Source organism: Phyllostomus discolor, chromosome 3 (genome assembly GCF_004126475.2).
Source record: "Phyllostomus discolor isolate MPI-MPIP mPhyDis1 chromosome 3, mPhyDis1.pri.v3, whole genome shotgun sequence".
In the NCBI taxonomy this organism is placed as follows: domain Eukaryota; kingdom Metazoa; phylum Chordata; class Mammalia; order Chiroptera; family Phyllostomidae; genus Phyllostomus; species Phyllostomus discolor.
This window is the reverse complement of record NC_040905.2, coordinates 84472411-84497974: the sequence shown is the minus strand read 5'-3', so window position 1 is coordinate 84497974 and position 25564 is coordinate 84472411. Positions and strand designations below refer to the sequence as shown.

At 34.5% G+C, this 25564-nt stretch overlaps 1 protein-coding gene across 9 annotated transcripts in view; it reads right to left on the bottom strand.

Moving 5' to 3' along the window:
* Positions 1-1935: 1935 nt before the first annotated feature.
* CSNK1G3 (casein kinase 1 gamma 3) overlaps positions 1936-25564 on the bottom strand; it is a 104938-nt gene continuing 81309 nt past the window's right edge. For 2 of the 9 annotated variants that reach the window (XM_028506733.2, XM_028506741.2), the window contains exons 11-14: positions 23852-23947; positions 13924-14030; positions 13409-13432; positions 1936-4552 (exon numbers count right to left, since the gene is read on the bottom strand). In XM_028506733.2, coding sequence (XP_028362534.1) covers positions 4498-4552; positions 13409-13432; positions 13924-14030; positions 23852-23947 — 282 coding nt within the window. In that variant the 3' untranslated portion in view covers positions 1936-4497. The remainder of the gene's footprint in view (positions 4553-13408; positions 13433-13923; positions 14031-23851; positions 23948-25564) is intronic. The other 7 variants (XM_028506775.2, XM_028506784.2, XM_036020697.1 and 4 more) reach the window with 4 other exon arrangements.

Sequence of the window (25564 nt, the reverse complement as noted above, 5' to 3'; positions counted from 1 at the left end):
AGTATCTGTATCTGTGAAGATAATTTCAAAGACGAAATAATGCAAAATCATATCACAAAACAATTAAGTGAAATATTATCCCCTCAAAATAGTTAAATTCTTATCAGTAGAGCTGTATTACAAAACCTGTACTCAAGTTATAATGTTTTAAATTTCCTCAATTCAAAATTAATCAGAACTACACGAATATATAAAAGCCTCAATTGTGCCTTTGGCCCACAGTCTAAACTTTACCAAAAATAGTTTGTCAACCCCAAGTCTAGGGCAGTGAAGGAATGTTTTTCCATTTAACCAAAGTCACATTGTGGTAAACATCCCTATGAACTACTGTTCTTTCTAACAAAACCGCTTTCATATCCCAGCAATACTACCTGATGGTTTTTCTATATGTGGTTCTTCCTTTGGTTATGATCCATGGGCCCTTATGCAGTAGGTTTCCTAAGAAACTAACGTGTGGCTCTACATTGGAGCGGGGCAGAAAAGAAACTAGTTATCCTGAACACCAGCAAAGTTTTATGACTCCATTTAGTTCTACTTTAGTAGAAAAATTAGCTCTTAACTCTATGAATCCAATTCTATCACAAAATCCTTAAAAACTAAACAAAAACATGTCAAATAATGTACTTATGAATTCCATTTTTACCTAAGTCCAAAATGTTTTTCAAAGGTACTCAGTCACTGTGATTTCTAATAATATGTTCAGATTAAGAAGTCTCAATAATAATAATAATAGTTTTATAATTTAAGACAATTAGGTTTGCCTCTATGCTGTAGTTTGTATTCCTTATCATGGTAACAGATATCTATTGATTTCGTCTGTGCAGTATTCATTCACTCACCTTCTGATAATAATACTTTTCACTTCCTTTTGGGTAACACTCCTTCTACCTCCTATCTCAGTCAAATGTGTCCTCGGAAGGTGGGAAAACAGCATTCCTTTGGCCCCGGTAATTGGCTCAGGGGTGGGCATATGCACGAATGAAGGAATGTTAGTCTTACGATATCATCGAAACTGTTAGGAGACAGTGCCCCTTGTTTTGGCTGTACAGAAGTCTGACACTGCTGGGGGGCTTCTTTACCATCATGTGAAAACTACCTCTGACGATGAAAACAGCAGGGTAGAAAGCAAAACTGAGAGAAATGGAGAAAGACAGATGCCTGACTCTGCAGCGGGATCGAGCATGTCTGAAGTCAGTTCTACCACTGGACTCTTCAGCTAAACTGTGCTACTGCATCAGCCAAGTCAGGTTTCTATCACCTGCAATTCAATGGGTACTCACTATGCAACTATGTAATCATTCAGATTGAATCTTAAATCAGATTTTTCTGCACAGGGCCTATTAACCATTTCCTGAATGCTCGTGCCTGGTGTGTATTGCTTTGCCTTATCTTACCTGTAACATCTTCTTGGTGTGTTTTGCTTAGCCTTACCTTACCTGTAGTACCTTTTAATACAGAGTACCATTAATACCACTTTGTGAAACACCTTAAAGCACCCAGAACAATGATAAACTATGAGATACTGCCACAGATATATGCCCTCCATCTGCGATAATAAAGTCATAGTCACATAAAGTTGAATTAGAAATTTCATTTCTACGAATGTAACAGTGTAACTTCATTCTTAAAAAGGAATAAAATGATTGTTTCTCTCCTTTGGTTTACTAGTGGCAGTCATTTTAATTAACTGCTTCATTAAGTAGTTCATAGAAGTGTAAAAAACATTTTTTAAACTTTCCTTAATGAAAGGTTCAACTTCCTGGTATGTGCCCTATACAGGGGGTTCCAACAAAGCAAAACGAAAACCACAGTGTATTCCTGTAGCTCCGTTTCTCCCGTATACTAAAATTAATGGACTAAATTTTAAATATTCCTATCTCAAATTAGTGAGTAACATTATTTTACCCATGATTAGAGGAAAGGGGAAAGAGCAAGTTTAAAAAAACTACCTTTATTTTTTATTTTTTTCAGTTACATACTTTTAAACAGGGATGTGTTTCATTACTCAGACATTCAGGCAATGTTGACTTCATTAGTGTTGACAGAAAAGAAGCATAAAAATGCAAAACCTTGTTGGCTTAACCTGAACATACCTGCATTACCTATTATTGACCAGTTTGTGTTGCCAAAAGATTTATTCCTTGGCATTAAAATGGAGCACTTAAAAATATTGCTAAAAAGCAAATGTCTACACACTGGTCTTTGCAGCAAATAAGGGTATTTATACCTTTAAAATATTTTAAGTCCATAATTGGATTAATATACACACCTTCTTATGTATAAGGAGTTCAGATCATATAAACACTGTACAGTCCAAAAACCCTACTGAGAATAAAACTAAATAGGCTTATGATAAGAAATACAGATATCGCATGTATTTACAAATATCATAGACACACAAATTTGGTCAAATACTGTAAAGAAAGAAGTGGTTTCACATTATAATGGCCAAAACATCCATCCTCCTTGCTCAAAGCAAACAAAATTAACAACTCAGTGTGTGACTCCCGTATTTTAAGACATCATGACAGTACACAAATAGATAGGATGGAAACTGCTGACCCAATTATACAGCAAATGTTTTCTAGGCTGAGTGTAGGTCTTTAAAATCAAGAACTTAAAAAGATCATTCATAGGACTCAGAGCAACAATGATAAACAATGTCCAGATTTCCGGTATTCATATGGGTATCTAATTCATCAACAATGCATTGAACTTTTGGCTAACAAAAAATAAATTACAAAGTACAATTAAATCCCTGTAAATGCAATATAAAGTCAAAAATGTAGATTTATTTACTTTAATTACACATTTTAAATGTTACCTTGAGACAATAAAAATAAATAAGCATGCCTGGAGGCACACACTTAAAGACAAAGAAAGGGCTGCACAGAAGGAGTAAGTAACAATTTGGTAAATGAAAGGTGAATATAAGGTTTGAACAACATAATTCTCTTTCTAACCAGTCTTTCTACTTTAACTCTTCTCGAAAATTCTGGCTGGAAGAATATGACAAAAAAAAAATCTGTATTTACCGCTTAAAACAAAGCATACTTGAAAAATGGAATGGGTTTCCTTTTTTACAGAACCATAACTTTGTTCATATGCAGGCACTTTAAAAGACTAAGGAGGCAAAGCACCTGACCCATCCTCTCCAAAATAGTTTTCAATCATCAAAATTATGCTAAAAAGTCAGAAAATTCTAGAGAACCAGCAAAGTTGAATCCAAGAGACTAATATGCACAGAGGGCAATAAAGTGACCCCGTTATGCTGGGGATTTTTTTATCAAAGAGCAAATAATTAATAAACAGACACCATTACATGGCACATCTGAAGTTTTCTGCTGAAGGGAGAATATAATCATTCAGCAGTGGGTTTCAGTGGGATCTCCTTTGACTTCAACCTTAAAATGTTGCAAAAAGATTCACATTTATCTCTTCTCCTTAGTGTATTAAAAAAACAACAACTCCCATATATCTCATTTCTCAAAGTATTCATCTCTTGCTGTCTACCATACATAATCTGGAAGCATAAAGTTACATTATACAAATATTTTGCATTTTTGAAAATAAGCGTTTTCGCCAGTTCGGCAACACTGTAATTCACATAGTGGTGCGACAAAGGCAGAGCTCATATTTACCACGTTACCTGTGATTCATTTTACCACTACCATCTGCAGAAACCATAGACTCTATAGAGCTTTTCCTCGGTACCTCTGGGCAGTGTCTGTACCATGATTTCACAGAGAGAGTGTTAGTATGACTGATGAAGCAGTACCATCAGTAATACTGATATCAATGCAGATGTCACACCAAAAATGAGCTTCTCAAGGAACAACTTCTTTAAATATTTGGGCAACTCTTGTTTTCTTTGTTGCATTATCCACTGGGGAGAAAATTCCTATTTGCTTATGTTCTCACAGAAGTTATAAAAAAACAGATTTAGATATATAACTGGTTGACATTTAAGATACTGTACTGCTTTCTATGATAGCAGAGCTTCTGAAAAATGTTCTATAGAACTGTTTTCGTCAAAACTACTTCAGCCCTGGCCAGGTAGCTAGCTCAGTTGGTTAGAGCAGTGTCCAAATACACCAAGGTTGCAGGTTCAATCCCCAGTCAGGGCACATGCAAGAATCAACCAATGAATACATAAATAAGTGGAACAACAAACCAATGTTTCTCTCTCTCTCCCACTTCCTTTCTCTCTCTAAAATCAGTTTTTTAAAAAATTGGAAAAAATACTACCTCATTGGTCCATTCCATTCACTGATGGGCAAAGTACTCATATTTTGACAAAACTTTAAAGCTTTCATAAAAGTTAAATTAGAAAAAAATATGAATGTAAGACAACCACAAAATGAAGTATGAAAGTAGGACATTTCTGTTTCTAAGAGTGAGTCCTTGAAAATATATGTGGTCACTGCGGAGATGATTCAATCACAAGACTGAAGATGAACACGTAAGTAGCTCCCCATGATCTGTCTGTGTCCAGAGTCACTTGTGCCGCTGTATGGTTTTTCTTTTCCTTCGTTTGAAAAAACAGCAGCACCTGCAGGCAGAGGGAAACATTTGTTTTATCATAAAAGTAATAACATGTCACGAAGCAAAGCTGCCAGTGTCCTATTAACTTAAATGGCCGTGAGAAGCAACAGACTAGTGCAAGACAGTGAACGTGCCAATGAAGCATAAATATTAGTGAAATTATGGCAGAGTTATCACTATTATTTTCTCAGTGGCCTTTTAGGAATAGCAAGACACTTTAAGCAACATTAAAAGGAGTCACTGAGCTGAACAGGTTCTGTACAAAGACCAGCTCAGAAGCTATGGGGCTCTGAACCCACACTGGGCCAGCACATCATTACTTTGGATACTCATTCATCTCTGGCTATGGCATGCTTTTATAAAACTCATCTTATAGATTCTCTCCCTTTCTTCTTCATACTTATATATAATTATTGAAGCCATTGTTAGAAAAGCAATAATGATCCTAACACTGGTGAATTTGTTTTCACTAAGTTATTTTTGATTTCAAAAACAAAAAAAAAGAAATCCCAAATACACTCTTCAGCAAACATTTTCCATCACATTTACAAACTATAAGAGAGAAAACATTAAATAGGGTAAGAATGTTGTGATTAGCACTTTTAATTCTTTAAGGGTTAAAGAAGGTCAAGTTTATCCTAAGCTATTCTAATTAGAGTACAAGTTATAGTTAACATTTAAAATAGCACAATCAAGGTGATTCAGTTTTGTATTTGAAAACTGACTCAGTTTTGTAGTCTGTGAAGGGAATATTGTACTTTTTTTGTTGCTATTCCTAGGTGAAAGAACTCTAGGGATGACCCCTGAGAGAACTAGTTATTCTCACAGTACATTCCCCGCGTTACGAGAGGATGAAACACATGCAACACGTGGAGAGCAGCGCTGAGGCTGGTGCAAACTCCAAGTCCGTGAGCATGAGAATCACTGATCAGCAGTCAAGAACACACACACATAAAATTTTCCCCCTAAAAGTCAGCCATTCCTTTAAATAAAGAAATAAAGATCTGGCTTTCCCCTCTTCTCACACTTAATATAAATTCAATCTGTGTAATCTATCAGAATATAAAGACGATAGGCACCATATAAAAAGGGGCTCCTTTTGTTTCCCCATTGAAGTTCAGAGTGTGCATGTATAAATCATATTTTACAATAAAAGCAAGACATAGTTATATACATGGTGATCCAATCAACAAAATGCTGCCAATTCAAAATCTCAGAATGGTGACATTATGAACATATTCCTGTAAATCTTATCAGCCCATCTTCATAGAAGGGTATTAACTGGACATTTTCAGGCTACACATAATAGAGACCATGTAGCTTCTCATGTCCTACCTGGCAAAAGATTATGGAAGGTGAAATAATTGCTAGGAATCTTTTATATCTTTTGGTGAAATAAATGTAAACAGACATCCAACTTATCCAGTCAAATTACACAATCTCTCTACCCACACTGTCAAAAATAATTTCAGACCACTTAGTGTGATTTATGCCAAAATTATGAAATCACTGTGGGACATTCAAAAGCAAAGTACACACTAAAACAGAACACAATGACTAGACCATCAAGAGTGAATAATTCAAAAGCCTGTATCACCTGATAAAGATTCAACTAGAAATATGTGCAATTATCAATCATCATGAATTTTACTTTTACTGAGGTGACTACTAGAAATAAGAGAAATACATTACCCAATCAAGGGCCTTAAAAAGAGCTACCACAATAAAAGAAGAATCTAGGTGTTACAGATTTTTCCTAGATTTAAAAAACTAAGTAAAATTTACTTATAACGGTCAGCTATCTAATACCTTCCCAAACCATTTAAAAATAAAAAGCAAAACAAAAAGTCAAATGATGGATTTTATCTATGAGATAAAACCCATTATTTCAAAAAGAATCTTTCAATTAAAACTTTAAAGAGTCAGAATATGTCCATACAGTTAAAAAAATTAAAATTGGTATTTAGAAGAAAAACACCAAATATTTAGGATATTAAATAATAAAGAATATGACCATATTTCAATGAAAATTTATTAATTGTTTAATATAAAGTCTACTGATAATGTTTACTATTCCTTGACTATTCAAATTCCAAAACACACTCTTTTAAAAATGTTCTACTGAAAATGTGTCTTAAGGTTCCAGAATAAGCCTTTTGGAATGGGAAATTTAATGTTATACATGTTTTGATAAACAAATCCAAGTCCCAGATTTCCCATACTAGTATTCACCTTGTTTTGCTTTATTTTTCAGTACCATTAATCTGCTTTCAGTTCTGAGAGCTGAGTTCTTCCCATTTCTTAGGCACATAAAACTACTCCCAAAATTTATTTGAGACTGAATAAGGTTTTCAGTCTCAAATAAACATTAAGATGAACTATACTTGTAAAAGATTTTAAATTCAAAAGCAATCTAAAGAAGCTATCTATTTTTCAGAAATAAATCCTAATCCCACTAAATAGAGTACACCCTTGAAATAATTGCAAAAGTTGGCATGCCACTAAACTACCACCAGAGGGCAGCATTACTTTATGCACTATGAATGCATCCACATAGAGAAGTGAGATGCTCTCAACATACACTTAGAGAAGTTAAGGAGAGAATTGATATTCAAACTTGTGGCTGATTTCTTAGAATCATTATCAAAACCGCCGGCTTACAGTCTTGGTGCTTAAGAAGTTATGTATCATCTCAATGGTCTGCTGTCCTGGACCACTCAATTACCTAAAACATGCTGCTCCCACACTCTGTCACATGATTGTTTCCTTTTACTGTCAGTACTTAGTACTAATCTAAATTTATTTTATTTGCTTAATATCTGTCTCCACATAGAATGTAAGCTTCATCAGATCTTGCTCACAGGTACATCTCACAAATGGGCACAAAGTTATAACTCATTAAATATTACTGAATAAATCAGTGATGTGCCTCAAAAATGAAACTCCTAGAATAAGAATCTAGTCAAGATTCTCCAGCAGTCTGTAAAGCTAGATTTCTTACCCATGGGCCATGTACTCTAGTGAAACCTCATGAAATGCGTATTTCAGTGCCTGTGGAAGCTTTTCTGGGGTTGGGCAGGGGGGTGAAATAGCTTGTGCCGTATTCTTAAAGGAGCCTGCATCTCAAGAAGCTCTGCTCTCCAGGTGCAACTGCCAGGCTGGCACTCCTCCCTCATTTCCAGCGAGGCTGAGGCCTGGACGCTGTGAGCTGAACACTGGAGACACTGAGTAGACACCACGCCACCAATTTATATGAGTGCAGGCAAATGAGTGAAAAGAGACAATGCTATTTTAATACTTGGTACAGTTGAAAGGGAAGAAAGTTATTGGTAGTAATAGCTGGAAATAACAGCAAAGATTCTAGGAATTAGCGCATCTGTTCTCACAGACAATGTGAGCAAGTTATTTTTATGAATAAATTTAATTATCTGGTCGTAGAAAATTATTCACATCTTTAAAATGTTAAAATATACTTCCTGTCCTTGTTGCTTAGTAGCTACATTTTCTTATACATGACTTCATACCTCATTTGGGGTCTCTCCAGATCAAGACTATTGACAACTACCTTGAGGAGGCTGGTTAAGCGTACCAGACATTTAAATCATGTTCTTGTCAACGCTCCTCTTTTTCATGACTCTGACATGATTATTCCTTACATGGTTTCAGTAAGCCAATTTGCTCTCACAGGTCAGGTTCATGCTTCTGATGTGATCATTTGGTAGCTAGTCTAAAAGCTTTGAAGTCACATCTCTATTCTAAAATCCTTTGGAAATAAATGTTAAGTCCTGCTTCTCATGAATTCTAAGATTGCTGCTTTAAATAGTGTTTCGGTAGGTAAACAGGGAACCATAATGAATCAAAGTCCTAAAATATGTAGCAAACATACTGATAAGGGTGAAGGCATTGCTACTGACATTACACCACCATTTCTGCTCTAGTCATTGCCTTTTTCTTCATTGAATTTGGCTGGGGTTTTTTTTTTTAGATTATGTCATATACTTCTTCCTCACAAATCTACTGAGAAACTGAAGCATGTTTATTTGGATCTGAAGTTCTTATCTGTCGCTTCCACAATGACTCACTGGCTGGCTCATCCTTTGGTTGGTGGACTCTTGGTCACCTGCTAGACCCTGCCCAGTTAGGACTCCAGCCTCGCCTCTCCTCCTCTGAGCTGATGAGTATGCAGAATATATCTCTTATGACATCTAATTTTTAACTCATTGGCAAAGGATTTTTCCCCTTAAAATTTATACCTGATATGTAATTTCGTATCTCTGGATCTCTTGATTTTTACAATGAAGAACTGTTTAGCTAACCAAGAACAGTTTAGATCACAGAGCAAGGCCATCCACATAACTATTCTAACTAAGAACCTGCACACGCAGCCTCATCTTCAATTTCTTCCTCTCCATCCACATGCAATTAATTAGTCACTCATGTCCAAAATGACTTTCAAAACTTTCCCATTCTTTACACTAGTTTAGTTTACAACTTTTTGTCTCCACCAATGCTAAGAGCCTTTTAAGTGACTTTGTAGTCTAAGTTTCCCCCCTCTCCAATCTGCCATCCAAAATTCCCCCTCATAAATACAAGGTGGGACCATAGTAGATGTATAGTCGTAAGTACGCAAAACACAGAATTCATTCTTGTATTATTATTTATTAATTATTGTGTTATTTTCCATATGAACATCTGTAAGCCTACTTTTGCCCAATCCTGTATAGCCAAGCCCTTTTTCTCTTAAATCTCAGCAGTGGTTCTACACTACAGCATGAAGTCCACACAGCTCTTAAAATTTGTTTCTGACCTATCTCCCCTCTCCTCTCAGTTTCATCATCTGATAGGCTTCCTTTTCAGGCAACCTAAACTATGCAAGGAAAGAGGGAAGATTTTCTGCAATCTGATGAATCTCAGGAAGTGTCACAGCCCTGAAACTGTTGCCAAATTAATTTTCCTAAGGTTCAATCTAATTATACCATGTCTTGGCTTAAAACACACAGCTTTCATTCTTGTGCTGAAAAAAAAGTCCATTTTTTTTAACCTGGCTATTAAGTTCCTTATTAAGACTGGACACTTACCCTATTCATCCCAGTTCCCATTAACATACTCACACACTATACAGCCACATGGGTTACTCCTCAGACTTGCCCCATTCTTTTCTTGCTCTACGTTGCTGTTCAGCCTCTGTTCTCTGACTGCTATGCATCAACTCTGCCAAATCATATTTATCTTTAGTCCAAATATACCCTTACCCATGAAGGCTTCTCCTCTCACTACAAGTGAGTAAGTACTGCAGACTCTGAACTACAGCAACATTATATTCTACAGTGCTAGTCCCTGAGAGACCAATGATTCTCAATGCTGGCTATTCCCTAGAATAGGCTTAGTAGCTTTTTAAAATATTAGTAAACAGATCCCACCACAGGCCACTTAAATCAGAAATTCTGATAGTGCAACCTAAGTATTACCATGTTTTTAAAACTCCCCAGAAGACTGTGAAATGAAGCCAGAGTAGAGAACCACTATGTAAAAGTGACTGTTACACTTACTGTCTTGTCTAATGGAACATAAAGGCCTGGATTTCTCTTCATAATTATCATATTAACAAACACACAATAACTGTTCATCATATATTAGAAAGGGGAAAGAGAAACAACGAAAAATAATGGTTTCACACTACATAAAAACCCTATAACAAAACTAAAGGAAGCCTTGTTTTAATTCCTACAAGGAATGATGAGGGTGTTATTATTTATACAACCTGCCTTGAAAAAGATTCTCAGCTACAGTAATAAAGGCAAAATCTCATTACTAATAAAGAGTCACTTCGTTCTTGGGGGAACAGAATATTTTCCATCATTTACAAATCGTGTATCTACCCCATGAGATATTATTCTAGAAAACTTAAGACTCTAAAATGTCCATTGTGAAATACATTCTAATTAATGGGATGGAGTGAGGCAATCTCTGCCAATCATAGGTAAAAAGAGAGAGAAGTTGGGAACAATTTCTGAAAGAGAATTCTAAGCAGGTTCCTATCTACTTATAAAATGGTAGAAGAGAAAAGTAAAGCCTAAGATGCACTTTAGAAAAAGAAATCATGCTTACAATTTCCTAATCACAGACTAAAAGGATATGAGGAATGCAATAGTAAACTTGTAGGAATGTAAGAATAACGCTAATTAAAGGAAAGACAAAATTTTATGTTCAGAGTTTTCAACTAATGAAGTTAGGAAAGTTCTGAGGATTGCTATAACCTATCTGAAATAAAACTTTACTAAAATCATGGATTGCTATCCATTTTTTAAAAAATCGCTGCTTTAACCCTGGCTGGTGTGGCTGAGTAGATTGAGCGCCAGCCTGTGAACTGCAAGGTTGCCATTTCAACTCTCAGTCAGGGAACACTCCTGGGTTGCGGGCCAGGTCCCCAGTGAGAGACAACCAATCATTGTTTCACTCTTTTTCCCTCCTTACCCATTTCTCTAAAAATAAATAAATAAAATCTTTAAAAACATCACTGTTCTATTAAGATATACTTCACATATTATAAAATTCACCCTTTCAAAGTGTACAAGTCAGTGGTTTTTATATATTGCAGCTGTAATCACCACTATGTAATTTCAAAACATTTTATCACCCTATAAAGAAACCATGCTGCCTATTAGTAGTCACGCCCATCCTCCTCTTCCCTGCCCTAGGCAATCACTGTCTACTTTCTGTTTCTATATATTTGCATATTCTAGATATTTCATATAAATGCAATTATATAATATTTAGGCTTTTGCTTCTTTCACTTAGCACAATGTTTTTAATTTCATTTTTTATACTGTCAATTAATAGTCTATTGTATGGATATACCACATTATTTAGTCAATTATTTAGTAATAATTTATTAACTATACTCTTTTATGCATTGGGGATCTGAAAATGAAAGAGGCCTTGTTTTCAAGAAATTCAAGACATTTCTAGAAGTGAAAAATTGATGAAGAGAATAATATATCGACGGTAGAAAGTAAGCAACAGAAGATAGGTTTCAGAATGAAAACTGGAGCTGGGAAAGGCTTGGACCAGACTATGGAAGATATGAAGGACCTTGGTGCTATGCCAGGCGATTTAGATTTAATGCTCCAAGCACCACAGAACCCTTCCTTCAGGAATAACCTTGCTACCATTTACTTCCTTTTTTTCTCATTTTCCAACACCTACATAAAGAAATCCAAACCTATAAACATACACCCACATCCATCTCAACTAAGTAAATTACTATGCCATTCTTCAAAGCCACCTCCATAAAGCATTCCCTGATCATCCTGTTGGTAAGTAATCCTCCTCTTTATACCTTTTTCATAGTATTTATCATATAATGATACATGCTAATACAACTGTCATCTTCCTTACTGGTGTACTCTACTTAAGGGCAAGGGTAGTATCAGATACTTCTGAAATCCAAGCAGTGTCTGAAATCCAAGAATGAATAAATGGAAAAATGTAATAGATTTTGTTTAAAACAGGTATCTAGGAGAATGTGGACACAGAACAGCCAGTTTCAGTGAAGAGTTGTAAGTATGGAATAAAAAATATGGGACAATGGTAGAAGCAGCACAGCCTTGTAAGAACACAGATAAGAAAGGCCACAGGCAACCGGAAGTAGAAAGATAAAAAGGGGTGATAACAACTACTGAGCACCTGCCATCTGCCGGACAAAATACCAGTTTTTTTAATCACATTTAACTTTCTCAAACCCATGAGGTAGATATTATTAGCCTCATTTTACAGAAAAAGAAACAAGCCTGAGGAAGGTAACAATATGGGAGAAGTAGGATTCTACAAGCTGTATAATTGCAAAGGACACATACATTCTAATCTGCCACCCTACTTCTGTAACTGTGCTCAAGATCGCAGAAATGAGCATAAACTGTTTTTATTTTTGACATAAAAATGCACAAAGATATAGTTGACTAATTATATCCTGCAATCCACTAAAGTATATCATACTGTCAATAAATCCCAGAGTCAAAAGTGATTAAAATGGATACTGATCATTGTTCTTTAAAAAGAAATACCCACAAAAATTTCCTCATCATGCAGCTAGCAAAGAATTATTTTGGAAAATATATAAGGTTCCTTTTGGATATGGTCAGAACTTTCCAAAATTTATTAATCTAAGCAACTTTCTTTATTCACTCCAAGGCTAACTCGAAAATTGTCCAGAAACTGAGAAGCATTTTAGACATGGCCTAACACTACAGGCAAATGTCAGCAATGGTTAAATTCAACATTACTTCAACTACTAGAAACATTATCTTTGATAATATCTGCAATAAGCAGAAAATATTTAGATGAGGATATTCATAATGTCCTCTCAACTGTAGTTTATCAGGAAAGTTATCAATATATACTATGTTACTATAGTAGTATTATTAGTTTAATAAATGAAATATTGTTTTAGTGATAATATTGGGGTTGGGATAAGAGGTTTACTATGTGTATTTAACAATTACAAACAGGAAAAAAAGAAAGTTTATCTCAAAAGTCTGCCTTTCTGTCTGAAGCAGCAAATAGAGCCTCTGTATTAAAAAGCAAATACACAAGCACAAGCAGGGTTGGTGTGTCTACTCAATTAACAAGTGCCCCCAAATCTATGTTACTTGAAGCAAAAGTTGCAGCAGGCAAAAGAGCTCCTCAAACAATTATTTCTTGCTTTTCAGAGCTAATGTAAATGATATCAAATATTTTTGAACAACTTTAACAAATTATAATGTTTATGTTGAAAGATATGTTTTTAAAAAACACAATATGGTGCTACATCTTTTAAATTATAGTCAACGGAGCTATTTCTGCCTGCCTACACTTGGGAACTCACCACATGTTCAACACTTTCTGGCAGCTATTCACAAAAAGAAAAAAAAATATAAGGAAAAAAAGAGAGAAAGAGATCATCAGAAACAGCCCACATTGAAATTATCACAGTTTTTCATGCTTAATTTTTTCCAAGCAGCATTACTGTAATTTACAGTCACAAAAAGTAAATTAAAACTAGTATTAATGCATATATTCTTACATTTACAGAAAAAATAAGCATCTATAGTATAGCAGCAACTTTCATGCATCAACACTCCTAAAAATAAGGAGCTAAAAATATACTGATTCTAAATAAAAATTTCATCATAGTTCTTAAATAACTATTTCTGTATTAAGATATTTATTAAAATAGCACTATTCTAAACTTAGTGATTAAAATTGATTAAATATACCATTTATTTCACATGCACCTATTCTTTGAAAAAAATTCCTGCAATAATTATATATGGCTATAAATCTCAAACATGCACTGTTTAAGAACAAAAAGTTACAAAAACAAGCAAAATGAGTACATACTTGGTTTCATCCATCACTTCTACTTCCGTAGGGGCTGTGATGGGTGCATTTGAACGTCCCGCAGTAGGGTCATCTGTGTTTAACTCTCCATTTGTAGAACTTACAACCTATAAAAACAAACAAACAAAAAATTGTGTATACAGAAAGTAACAGTTTATACAATACTAAACATAATTAAGCTAAAATATTTAAATTAGAAAGTTAATATGAGGAACATAAAACAATATGGAGTTGTTCATAACTGAACACAGCAATAGGTCTAGCATTTTGTTAAAGATCAAGGTTGTCCAATATTTGCTTTTCAACTTGCTTTTGATCTCAAAATTTCTGTCTTCTGTCTCCTTCCCTTATGTTTTTAAGACTAACTACTACATTTTCCTCTTAATTGCTTCCCTCTTGTGTGCTCACTATTTTGGTATCTGGCTTCATTGCCAATTATGTCCCTTGCAAACATCAGTATTGCTTCTTTCAATGAGTCCTTCATTTCAATGTAATCATGCTCAGGTCTCCCTCTTACACTGCCTATTCATTTGCCCAGCTCTTCAAGGCCCAAATCCAGGAGTCACTGTGATTCCTCTCTTTGACTGAAATCATATCTAATGGATCAGCAGGTTCTTTTCTATCCTCCCCTAGAACACATTCCAAATCTAATCAGTCCCCCCCCCCGCCATTTATTACTAAGAGTTCAGTCTAAGCCACCACTATCTTGTACGTAAGAGCAAAAACCTATTAACCAGTCTTCTGCTTTTTTACATGTATGCCCTCCCTCATTAATCTATTTACCACACAACCAGGGTTCTCCTCCTAAGATGTAAAGTAGATCATGTATAATTCCCTGCTTAAAATTCTTTAAGTGTCTGACATCCCACTTCATGCAGAATAAAGACCCATAGTCTTTACACCAATTTAAAAAGACCCATTAAAAATCTGAATCCTGCCTACCTCTCTGATATCATACTGCTTTCCTTTTGCTCCGTAGCCTCCATCTAAGATTGTCAAGCTTACTCCTACTTTGATAATAAGGCCTTGGCACTATTCTCACTGCCTGAATTTTCTTCCTGCTTATTGACTATCTTCTTATCTTTTAGATTCTCTAAAACAAGGCTTTCTATCATACAATTTAAAACTTCCATGCAGACCCCTCTCTTGCATGTCATATTCTATTTTTAACTCTTTGTATAGCATTTATCCATGTTGGTGTTTTTCTGTTTGATTTTGTCCATTAAAATTAAGCTCTGTGACAGCACGATCCTTGCATTGTTTCTTGCTATATCTCCATACCTAGCTGGTGCAGAGTAGGAACTAAATAAATATTTGTTGAAATAAATGCATGCATACATGCATGCATGCATAAAATTGTAGAACATGATAAAAACCCTAAGAAAACTCCCAAATTTGCTTGGTCCTACAAAGTCACCACTTCTTGCCTTTCCCAAAATTTCTTGAAAACAAGTCTTAACTTCCCATTTCAATTTTTATAAAGTTTTCTCTTCATTTACTCCTTAATTCCTTGTAATATATACTCCTTTCCTACACCAGAACTTTAAGAGTTTTCTTAAAAATTACCAATGACTCCTAGAAAATATATTCAGTGATCTTTGTTCAATCCTCCTTTTCCTGTACATTTCTTATCACTTGGCATCAGCTGATGACTTTGGAGTAAAATGGGTCTAGATTCAAAACCTAGCTCTACCACTTACCAGCTACACAACCCTGGGGAAGATATCTTATCTTGCTAAGTCTCAGTATTTTCATCCATGAAATGGGAAACAGAATCTATTTACCAAGGTTGATGTGAGGGTAAAATGAAATCAATATATAAAGTACAGTGACTGGCAATATATTAACGAACTCAATAAATGGCCACCATCATTATTACTGTCAGTTTCATCCACAATCCTGGCTTCAACTATCACCTCTATATAAAGGATCCCCTGAGCCTAACCAAGTTTGCCACCTCGAATTCATTATTTCCAAAACCAAAATTTATCATACTCTCTTAAATTTGTTACTCTTCCTGTATTTCCAACTTCTATTAAAGCCCTACCATATTGCCAGACCTTCTGACTCAAAATCTAAGAACCATTCTCCCTACCTGATCTCTTTTTGAGAAAAAAATGATAACATATCAAAGGCCTGGGCACCAGAATTGACAGTTGACTACTAGACTAAAGAGTATTATTTACAGAAGCCCGTATTTCTAAAACTTAATTAATTTAAAAGCTCTTATTGAGAAGTACAACATGCCCGGCATTGTTATAGGAACTTGGAATACCATAATAAACAAGACAATCATCCCAGCTCTTGTGGATCTGATTTTCTAAGTGTAAAGAAATAGGTCCCTCTCTTCCCAACCTTAAGGAAAGTAACTAGAAATCAACCAATATGCCTGAATTAATTCAAGAATTATGAAGGTTCAGCTTCCTATATCCTATGTGGAATAAGTACTTAGAAATGAACATTGCATTTGTGCCTACAGATGAAAACACATAAATCTTCTTTGATCATCTTTAAAGATAGCCCAAGGAGAAGAAAACTATGTGTAAGCCTGCCTCCCTGCTTCTGGGGCACCTGCCTCCTCCTTTCTGTCACTCTATTGAATTCTGTGTTGATTTTTTCTCTTTATTTTTCCCTCATCCTGAAAATATTTTAAAATAATTATTTTGTTCTAATTCACAAGCATATTTTGGTTCTTTATTCTTATTTTTTTTAATGTCAGTGCCCCTACATTGAATTAGAAAGGAGCTGTTAAACAATAAAACAGAATTCTTATACTTTTGGATTCTCTACTACCTTTAACTAGCAAAGTACCTTGAATGCAGCTGATAATCAAGACAGTTCATTGAACAATTTCCACTGCTGTTCCTGCAACATAATATTCAAACATCTTTTCTTCCTTTTTGTTCAGTGGCCTTATAGAGCTACCTGGAAGGCCCCAACCTCGAACTATAGGCAGCTCCTCTAATGTGTGTTCCCTTACTTTAAGCAGTATAACTGAAAATTTAAAACTCAGGTATTCTAAATATCCAGCAAACAGCAACTATATATGCATTGTAATTACATAATCTGATTTACTTAGGTTCACACAAAGTCACACCTTCAATAAACTTATTTTACTAAAATGTTTCAAATCCCATTCTACCTCGTTGACCAGAGCCAAATCAAAAAGAGTAACATCTTCCTTTACGTGACCTTCAAATGTAATTTTTCCTGGGCTTCCCAGATTCCCTAACCCTTGGAGTAAAGGCCAATATCCCAGGGTCAGAAGAGAATCAATGTGATAACAGAGCTCTTCTGTACAGTCGGCCTATTTAACACCACTGATGTGAGGGTGTATTATGGCATTAAAATTGTTTTGACTTAAGAAAACTAGTGGTCTTTTTGCAAAGGAATTTTATAAATAAGAAACAAAAACAATATTAAAAATAATGTACCATTATATTCCTGAAAAACCTAAATCAAACAATTAAAAATATATACACATAATTTTTATAAGCCAAATTCAAAAGAATGATTCCATTTAAATGACATTTCTAGAACTGTAACTCCAACTAGAACACAGAAGTTTCTAAAATGTTATTATTCATCAGGATGATTTCTTTAATGAAGATTCATATAAAAATGACAGAAGCTTGCGTTTACATTTCAAAAAATAATTCAAGCATTTTACAGGGTGTTTTTGTTATTGCTGTTTTTAATTTTCTGACATTCCCACTCTGGAAAGAAACAGCGCAGTTCTCATTTTAAGAGTTAAAAAAAATAAAAGGTAACCAGACTGCAGTTTTACTATTACCATATCAGAGTTTAAGGGAAGGGATGGAGAAACAGCCTGCAGCTAAGTGGGGGAGAAAATGATGATTCATTTAATGGCTGCCTGCCCAAACTACTTCCAAAAAAAGTTATTCTCATAGACTTTGAGTACAAAGATAACACATGATTATCTTTGCAGTCAATGATTTGAAAAGTCCAACTAATATACTTCCCAAATATAATGAAGTCATACAAATTATTATACTAATTTTCTATTTGCATTCTTGTAAGCACATTACCAAGTGTTCAGTAGAGGCTCAATATATTATTTAACCAGATTTCCATCTATCCAAAAAATACATTAGAAAGAGTAAAACATTTTACTTATCGACTCAGCTTTTCTAAAAGTCATCTATGTAAGAAATCACACTAATAAATAAGATATATATAGAGAGTAATTTCCAAAAACTTTATTAGATCTGTGCACATGTACTATAAAAAAACAACTTTCTTACATATTCTAAAAACTATAGCTAGTTATAATATTCCTGATATTCCAACTGATGACCTGAAGACATAAAACATTCAACAAATATAAACCAAAACAGATTTTCAGCCTAACTTTCACTTATGAAAGTATTAAGCAGAACATATATTCTTATAGTATTCCTATCCTTCAAGATGTTACTGTAACTGTTACTATAAAAGGATATCAAAATAAATTCACAATGCTGATTTACCCCAATGATAACCACACAAGGAATTTCCTAAACTAAACCTAATGGAGATGAGCTGGAAATTACTTATGTAATAAAAGCATGTAACTACAGTAGTTTCCCCCTTATCCATGGTTTTGCTTTCCACCATTTCAGTTAACACGGTCTGACAATATGAAATGGAATATTCAAGGAATAAACAATTCAGGAGTTTTAAATTGTTTGCCATTCTGAGTAGCATGTTAAAATCTCCTGCCATCCTGTAATGTCCACCCAGGACATGAATCATCCCTTTTCCAGAGTATTCACATTGTATATATTACCCACCTGTTTAGTCACTTAGCTATTTCAATATCCCAATGCTTGCATTTAAGTAACCCTTATTTTACCTGATAATGGCTCCAAAGCACAAGAGTAGTGATGCTGGTAATATGGACATGCCAAAGAGAGGTTGTAAAGTGCTTCCTTTACGTGAAAAGGTGAAGAGAGTACAATACAATATTTTGAGAGAAACTACATTCACATAGCTTTTTATTAAGAGTATATTAAAATGGTTCTATCTTATTATTAGTTATGTTGTTAACCTCTTACTGTTCCTAAGTTATAAATTGAACTTTATCATAGATCTTTATGTACAGGAAAAAAAGTAGTGTATGTAAGGTCGGTACTATCATGGTTTTAAGCATCCCCTGGGGGTTTTGGAATGTCTCCCCCTAAGTAATGGGGGACTACTATAGTCTCCTTCCACCTCTTTTGCAAATTTCAGTACCCCAGAAAACTATGTATAGAAAGATATGGTTGCACTACTCATCCAACCTTTTTCCTTGTTAGTACCTTTTTGAAGACTTGACAGAGAAAACTGAAACTGTTTATTTGAAATGTTTTAGAAAGGCCAATGTTAAATATTAGCATAATAAAGAACTGACTGAAAATAATGCATCTACTACTCCTCTGACTTTTAACTACATACGTTTTCTTACCATCAAGATACATTTGCCTAATTCTTTTTGTTATCATCACCTGTTTTTGTTTCTGAAAATGTATTGAATAAAATATCAGACTGCTTATTTATGCTACTCTTTTATTTTCATCAACAGTGTCTTGCTGCCCAACACATTGGTACCATTTGTGATCCTGCCCTTTCTTACCCAAGTGCTCAGTTACATTTTTCCTTAAATGCAAACCAAAGGTTCCCTAACTGGTATGACTCAGTTGGTTGGGCATCAACCTGCAAAGCAGAGTTGGTTCATTCAATTCCCAGTCAAGGCACATGCCTGGGTTGCAAGTTTGGCCCCCAGTCAAGGTGTGTGTGAGAGGCAACTGACTGGTGTTTCTCTCTCACATTGATGTTTCTCTCCCTCCTTCTCCTTCCTTCTCCCTCCCTTCTCCTCTCTCTAAAACAATAAATAAATAAATAAAATATTTTTAAAAATGCAAACCAAAAGCCATACAACTACAGAGTTCCAAACAATCAGGAAGTACACCATACCATGTAAAGTAGTTTTTCAGTAGTTAGTGTCCTTAATATTGTCTTCTTCCCTCTGCTTGCAATTACTTCTCAGCTTTATAGGCTCAGATCTACAGTTAGCTTTGAGCTCAGTGGAGTTGAGCTACAGTGGATTTAGAGATTAGCAATATTTCCTGCCAGTAGTACCTTTTAAAACTTGATTTTGGAGACCCTGATATGCCAGGTAGAAACATGTCCAAAAGAGAAACTGATCCCTTCCTTTCCACTCAGCCCCCATATCCAACTAAATTATGTCTTCTAATTATCTTTCACGTCCTTTTATTTTTCATCTCCACCACCCATCATTTTTCCTCAGCTACAGTCTTGATAGCTGTGTCCCTGCCTTAAGCTTGTCTCCCTTTAATCTTGTCTCCAGCAACAGAAATCTTTAGAAAACAGTCATATAATCAAGTTAGTATCCTATCTAATTCTCCTTATAGCTAGCTAATATCCTCAGAATAAAGTCCAAATTAAATAACAAGAACTGTTAGCCTTCATGACTTACCTCCTGCCTACCTTTCAGTCCTTCTCAGTATACACCAGCCTGACTGAATTTTATTCAGTTGCTCACATCTCACTCTCCCCATTAACCTTTCTTCACTTATCACAGTGCTTGTTCATTAGCCTTCCCCACTGACTGAAAAGTTCTTTGGGAAGAGGCACCATATTATATCTGTTATTCTTCTTTTTATTCCGAGAATCTAACACAGTGCCTTACCCCTAGTAGACATTTATATGTATTTGCTAAATAATGAATGGCCAGAAACTGAGAGTGGTATGGGTCTCAGTTTCTCACCCATATTTATGACCAATGATTCTAAGAGGAGCAGAGAGGGGCACATCTGATTTGTCTAGGAGTTTTTTCAAAGCACATACAAGTCAAGAACATATTCAAAATAAAGTTCTCAGATATCTGAATATTATTCTAAGTCTCTTGAGTGGGAAAAGTTTCTTAAATGTATAGCTGTATCCTTCTAGGTCAGTAAATTAACGTGGTCACACTAAAAAGATAGCATTTGACAATGCTTTCTTTTGGCTATACCTCTACACTTCAATTCCTAGAGATGAATAAAAATACTAGTCAGGTTTCTTAATTTGTAAAGGCAATAGACTATTCTGTTTAGTATTGCCTGTATATAATAATTCTAGAAAGACAAGAAGCACAAATTTACAATCCACAATTCAGTTCCTAATAAAAGCACATCTGAAAAAAAGAATATCTGAAGATCCTTCTATAGATCAAAATGCCAAGAGGTTTCATCTTACATGTCAACTGGAACCACCTTAGTGGTGACACATTGAGAGCAACTCTCATCAGTTCCATAGAAAAGACAGCAGTGATAGTACAAACTTCCAGTAATAAAATAAGTTAGTCATGGGGGTTAATGCGCAGCTTGGTGACTACAGTAAAAATACTGAGAGTTGTCAAGTGAGTAAATCTTAAAAGTTCTCATTAAAGGAAAAAAATTTGTAACTTTGTATGATGACCTATGGCACCTATACTTACTATTGCCATCTCTCCATATATACAAATATCAAATCACTTTGCTATATACTCAAAGCTAATGTTATATGTCAATTATACCTCACAAATAAAGGATGGATGCCACAGTACCAAAATGGCACGTTTTAATACTGATTTAGTTACCACTGATTCTGCTTCTGAATATTCTAAACTAGTACTACACTTTGTTACCAGATAACTATCCACTTATTATGGAAATCTTCCCTGAGAAATTATCTGGTGATATGCCTTTCATGTATTTGTTGCAGATAATTTCTTCAAGTCAATGACTTAAACTTTGTCCAAAAGTTGGTTTAATGACCATCACACAAAGAACCTCAAGGCAACTCTTCCTTATACTCTTGTAATAGTAGAGAGGTTTTTCTCTCTTGAGTTCTTTCCTTTTGTCAGACAATGAAAATGACAAAACACACTATATTCTTTTCTTCATGCATCCACAATCAAATACAGTATTCAATTATTGTTATAAAAATCATATCAGCTTAGATTTTAGGCACTCTTCTTTCCTCTTAGTCTTAAATTATAATTTCATTAATCCAATTATACAAGTGTCATACTATAATTCTTCAAAATTTGAAGTGGGCAGGATATAAATTATAAATGTATCCAATATTGTGGGATGGGAGAAGATTCAGGCATGATCTTACTTAGGCTACTAGTAAATTTTTCCTGACATTAAACAACTTAAACTTGTTTAATGTCCATCATATCAGGTTAGTTAATGCTATAAAATATATTCTGGAAGTTAATGAATATAGTGTAATATTTATTGTTAGGCAATATGTATTAGGCAATACATATTGCCTAATAATACATAGGCAATATGTATTGCCTATGTATTATTAGAGTTTTAGTAAGTAAAATTGATCACTTATTGAATAATAGAAGGAAGCCAGATGTAATCTCCACAGGCAGATAGTTTTAAAGAGATTATGAGAAATGAGCAGAGTTAAAATATCTCTTTGAGAATATGTGAAAAAATAGGACATAAAGTGCTGAAGTGATGAGCCAATATAACTGAACTCACTCTCGCTTATATAGTCCATAGAGATCCCATAAGCCACCTTTGGGACTTCCATAGAGCAAGAAGAAGCTAAGTTTTTGTGGTAACAGTACAAAAGTGGTAGGAAAGCTTTCTAAGAGTACCTTAATTGCTGCAGATTACCCTAACACTCAGCAAGACACTTGCTATGATAACATACAACACTTAGGAACATGTAAATGTATACAAATACATACACAATCCAGCTTGTGCAAATTAAATATAATTTACTCAAATAACTTTTCTAACAAAATGAATTGGGGTCATTAAAAATTTTACAATTGAGGTAATCTTGCCTCTGAGTCCCTCGCTCTAAAGTTTTATAGAACTATTTAAATACTTCTATTACGCATGACTGAAAGTTCCATATACTACAAAGTCCTATAAAAATTCTTGATTATATTAATGTAAGTTACCTCTAAAATTTAATGGTGAGAAAAATATGAGAACTTATAAGACTTAATCAATAAAGAATAAAATAGATTCAGTAGATTAAACATATACATATAAAAAACTGTTCAAGTGGAAATATGCAGAAAAAAATTCCAAAAATTTTTAGTTTCTAAATTAAAATGGATTAAAATAACATTTATAATCTCAATCACTTTAAACCAACATTTAGATTGCCTTAAGTCAACATTTTAAAAGACATAAGAGACTCAGTAATCCTTCCTTATTTCTACCATACATATAAAAGACTAAAATTTAGGGGGCAAGAGAGGGCAGAACATAGTAGTTATCTCTAAGTGTATGGAAAAGGGAAAGAACATATATCAAAAATAAGAGACTTCTTTACATTCCCATAAATATCCAGAAAATTTAGAATATTTAATAAATACTTGTCATTGAAATTATTTTCTCCATCTGATATTTCCTACAAGTACAAACAAAATACACCACTCTAAAAATTAGAGTCATGCTTACTTAACTAATTAATCAAAAAGTACATTCTGAATATTTAGGATAAAAAAAGTTATATACCTACTTAACTGACTTAAGTTTGAAAGAGGCATGTCAATGAAAGGGAAATTTTATAAAAATATTCTATTACTTAAAGCTATTTTAAAAGATTAAGTTTATTGTTGGAAAAATCAAGTTTAACACATATTTCAAGTAATACAGTTTGTTTTTCTAACCTCTTGTAAGACTTACTTAAATACTGTTGCATGTACTTGCAAAAATGAACAAAGGCAAAATCTTAGTATTCCGGCTGGTCTTTCTAGGCCATGTTAATTTTACTTTATTGTTAAATACAAAGGAATAAATAGAATTATGGAGAGTTCAGCAACAAGTTTTTCATTAGGATATGAAATCATGCCATGAGTTCCAAAAAAGGGTTAGTTGTATAAATCTGGGAAATAATCACTCATGCAAAAATCAGAAAATACCTGTACCGAGCCACCATGTCTGTCTGCTGCAAGGTGAGCTCTCAAATGGTGGGGATTTGCCTGCTGGGAGTCCCAAGCTGCCCTGTGGTCTGCCGACTGCCATTTATTTAATGCATGTGGCATGGATGAAAGAAGAAAAACCCAAAATGTTAAACATCTCATCCTTGTAATATAGAAAGCAAACGTATAAAAGGAAATTTAAAAATACCCTTACTATTCTGAGTCATATATGCAATGATACTGCATGTGGAAAGATTTTAATTAAATATTGCATGTGGAGAGATTTTAATTTAATGATTCTGTAATGATTGAGTATAAAATAAAATACAACCACAGACTTTCTCAGAAGTGAAAAAAACTTTAAATATCACCAGCTCTAACTTCATAAAGGAAGTAAACAAAGAAGTGGGCAGGTAAAAATGATGTGCCCAAGAAAGCACTCCAAATCAATCATGAGTGAACTAAAAAGCCATCTACTGAATTTTCTGTAGTCTATAGAGGCCCCCATTGGTTTTCTGTCAAGGAACAACTTCTAACAAGAAAAAATAAAGTCCTTCAGTAGCTATTCTTAAGATGCTAGAAAACTTTTCTCTCTTGGTTAGTACACTGTTCTGATTGTCAGAATAATTATGAGAAGACGGAAAAGTTCTTTGAGAAGTGGAAAGTACTATATAGAATACTATGTGCCCTGGCTGGCATAGCTCAGTGGATTGAGCGTGGGCTGGGAACCAAAGTGTTGCAGGTTCGATTCCTAGTCAGGGCACATGCCTGGGTTGCAGGCCATGGCCCCCAGCAACCGCACATTGATGTTTCCCTCTCTCTCCCTCTTTCTCCCTCCCTTCCCTCTCTAAAAATAAATAAATAAATAAATAAATAAATCTTAAGAATACTATGCGAATATGACAATTATATAATAGGTGTGTGTGTGTGTGTGTGTGTGTGTGTGTGTGTGTGTGAATCTCTTGGCTTCCTTGATCTCATTATCTGGTTCAAATTAAGGAACCCATTTTTCTCAAACAGGCTGATAATTCTTGATGCTTTTAGATGACTTGGCAAATGTGTACAGCAATAACTACACACTAATAATAATCTACTAGCAGAATTAGAAAGGGTCAATTTCTATGTTTCAGGAAAATGTGGACAGCACTAATAAAAAGAAGAGGAAGAAATGACAATATTTAAGTTTCTATGACATGTTTGGTTCTGCAGTAGATGTTTTATGTGTGTTATGTCCTTCTGAGATATATAGTATTATCCTCAATTTACTGATGAAGACATTGAGATGTTCAACACTTCCCTAAACCACAGAGGTAGCAAGGAATGTAGCAGAGATTCAAACTCAGACCTTACTGATCCTCCAATAACACTGCCTACCTAGCTCCTTACCACCATTACCTATGATCTAAAGCCTTCAGTGTTCTTTGCTTTCTTTTTTAACCGAAGTCACAAAAATCTTGCCACGGAGGGCCAAGCACATTGTTTAAAGGGAGCCTAAGAATATCAGTGGCCAGAGCACCCCTTTATGGAAGAGAAAGTAAATTCAAATAGATACAATGAATAAAAGAAAAATTAAGGCACTAAGCTCCCTAAATTAAATTGTACAGTGCAAAATTACATACTTTGTGGCAAGAAGTATGTCATCAAAACAATTACAATAGTTTTATAATGTCTTTTTATTAAACACTCCAAACTCATTACCAGAATTTAGCAGAT